Source organism: Austrofundulus limnaeus, unplaced genomic scaffold (genome assembly GCF_001266775.1).
Source record: "Austrofundulus limnaeus strain Quisiro unplaced genomic scaffold, Austrofundulus_limnaeus-1.0 Scaffold2102, whole genome shotgun sequence".
Classification (NCBI taxonomy): domain Eukaryota; kingdom Metazoa; phylum Chordata; class Actinopteri; order Cyprinodontiformes; family Rivulidae; genus Austrofundulus; species Austrofundulus limnaeus.
In genome coordinates, this window is record NW_013954504.1 from 12,935 (window position 1) to 13,758 (window position 824).

At 36.2% G+C, this 824-nt stretch overlaps 1 protein-coding gene across 1 annotated transcript in view; it reads right to left on the minus strand.

Annotated features, from left to right (window-relative positions):
• LOC106537040 (complement C3) overlaps positions 1–824 on the minus strand; it is a gene marked incomplete in the record, with an annotated part of 14,600 nt that overhangs the window by 11,814 nt on the left and 1,962 nt on the right. Inside the window, 1 exon segment of the mRNA XM_014034405.1 lies at positions 105–190. Within this exon segment, the coding sequence (XP_013889859.1) occupies positions 105–190 (86 nt within the window).

Consider the following 824-nt stretch of genomic DNA (forward strand, 5'->3'; position numbering starts at 1 on the left):
AATATAATATAATATAATATAATGCAATATAATATAATATACCTCTTGTCTTTGTAACAGATATTGTGTGACTGTTTGTGAAACACAAAGAGGGATGAACTCACCTTAGCCCTGACCAGAGCCAAGAGAGCGTAAGCTGTTGCCTCCAGTGTGAACACGTGGGCTCCAGGAACAGGCCAGTGGGACAACTCTGGAAGACAAAGTTAACGCATTGGGCATAGAGCAAATACTTGAAGTGTGATTAATCTTATTATTATGTAAAAAAATTAAATTGAGACGCTAAGTTGTTTAGAGAATTTGGTTAGACATTGTTTTATAGAAAAAAGCTTCAATGCATTTTCAAAATGTTCAACAAATAAAGCAAGGCAAGTTTGTCTTGCTTTCCTGTATCCAGCCTCATTTGCAGAACTCTAACCCTACACTCTTTGCAATGGTGAGTAAGCCACCAATTGTGCAAGTTCTCCCACTTAAAAAGATGAGAGAGGCCTGTAATTGACAACATAGTTAGATGTCAACTATTAGAGAAAAAATGAAAAAACATATCTAGAAAATCACATTGATTTTTTTAAGAATTTATTTGCAAGTGATGTTGGAAAATATGTATTTGGTCAAAAACAAACAAGCAAGATTCTCACAGATGTGTAACTTCTTTTAGAGGCTCCTCTGTCTTCCACTCATTACCTGTAGTAATGGCACCTGTTTGAACTTGTTATCAGTATAAAAGACACCTGTTCACAGCCCCAAACAGTCACACTTCAAACTCCACTATAGTGAAGACTAAAGTGCTGTGTAAGGACACCAGAAACAAAATTGTAGACCTGCAC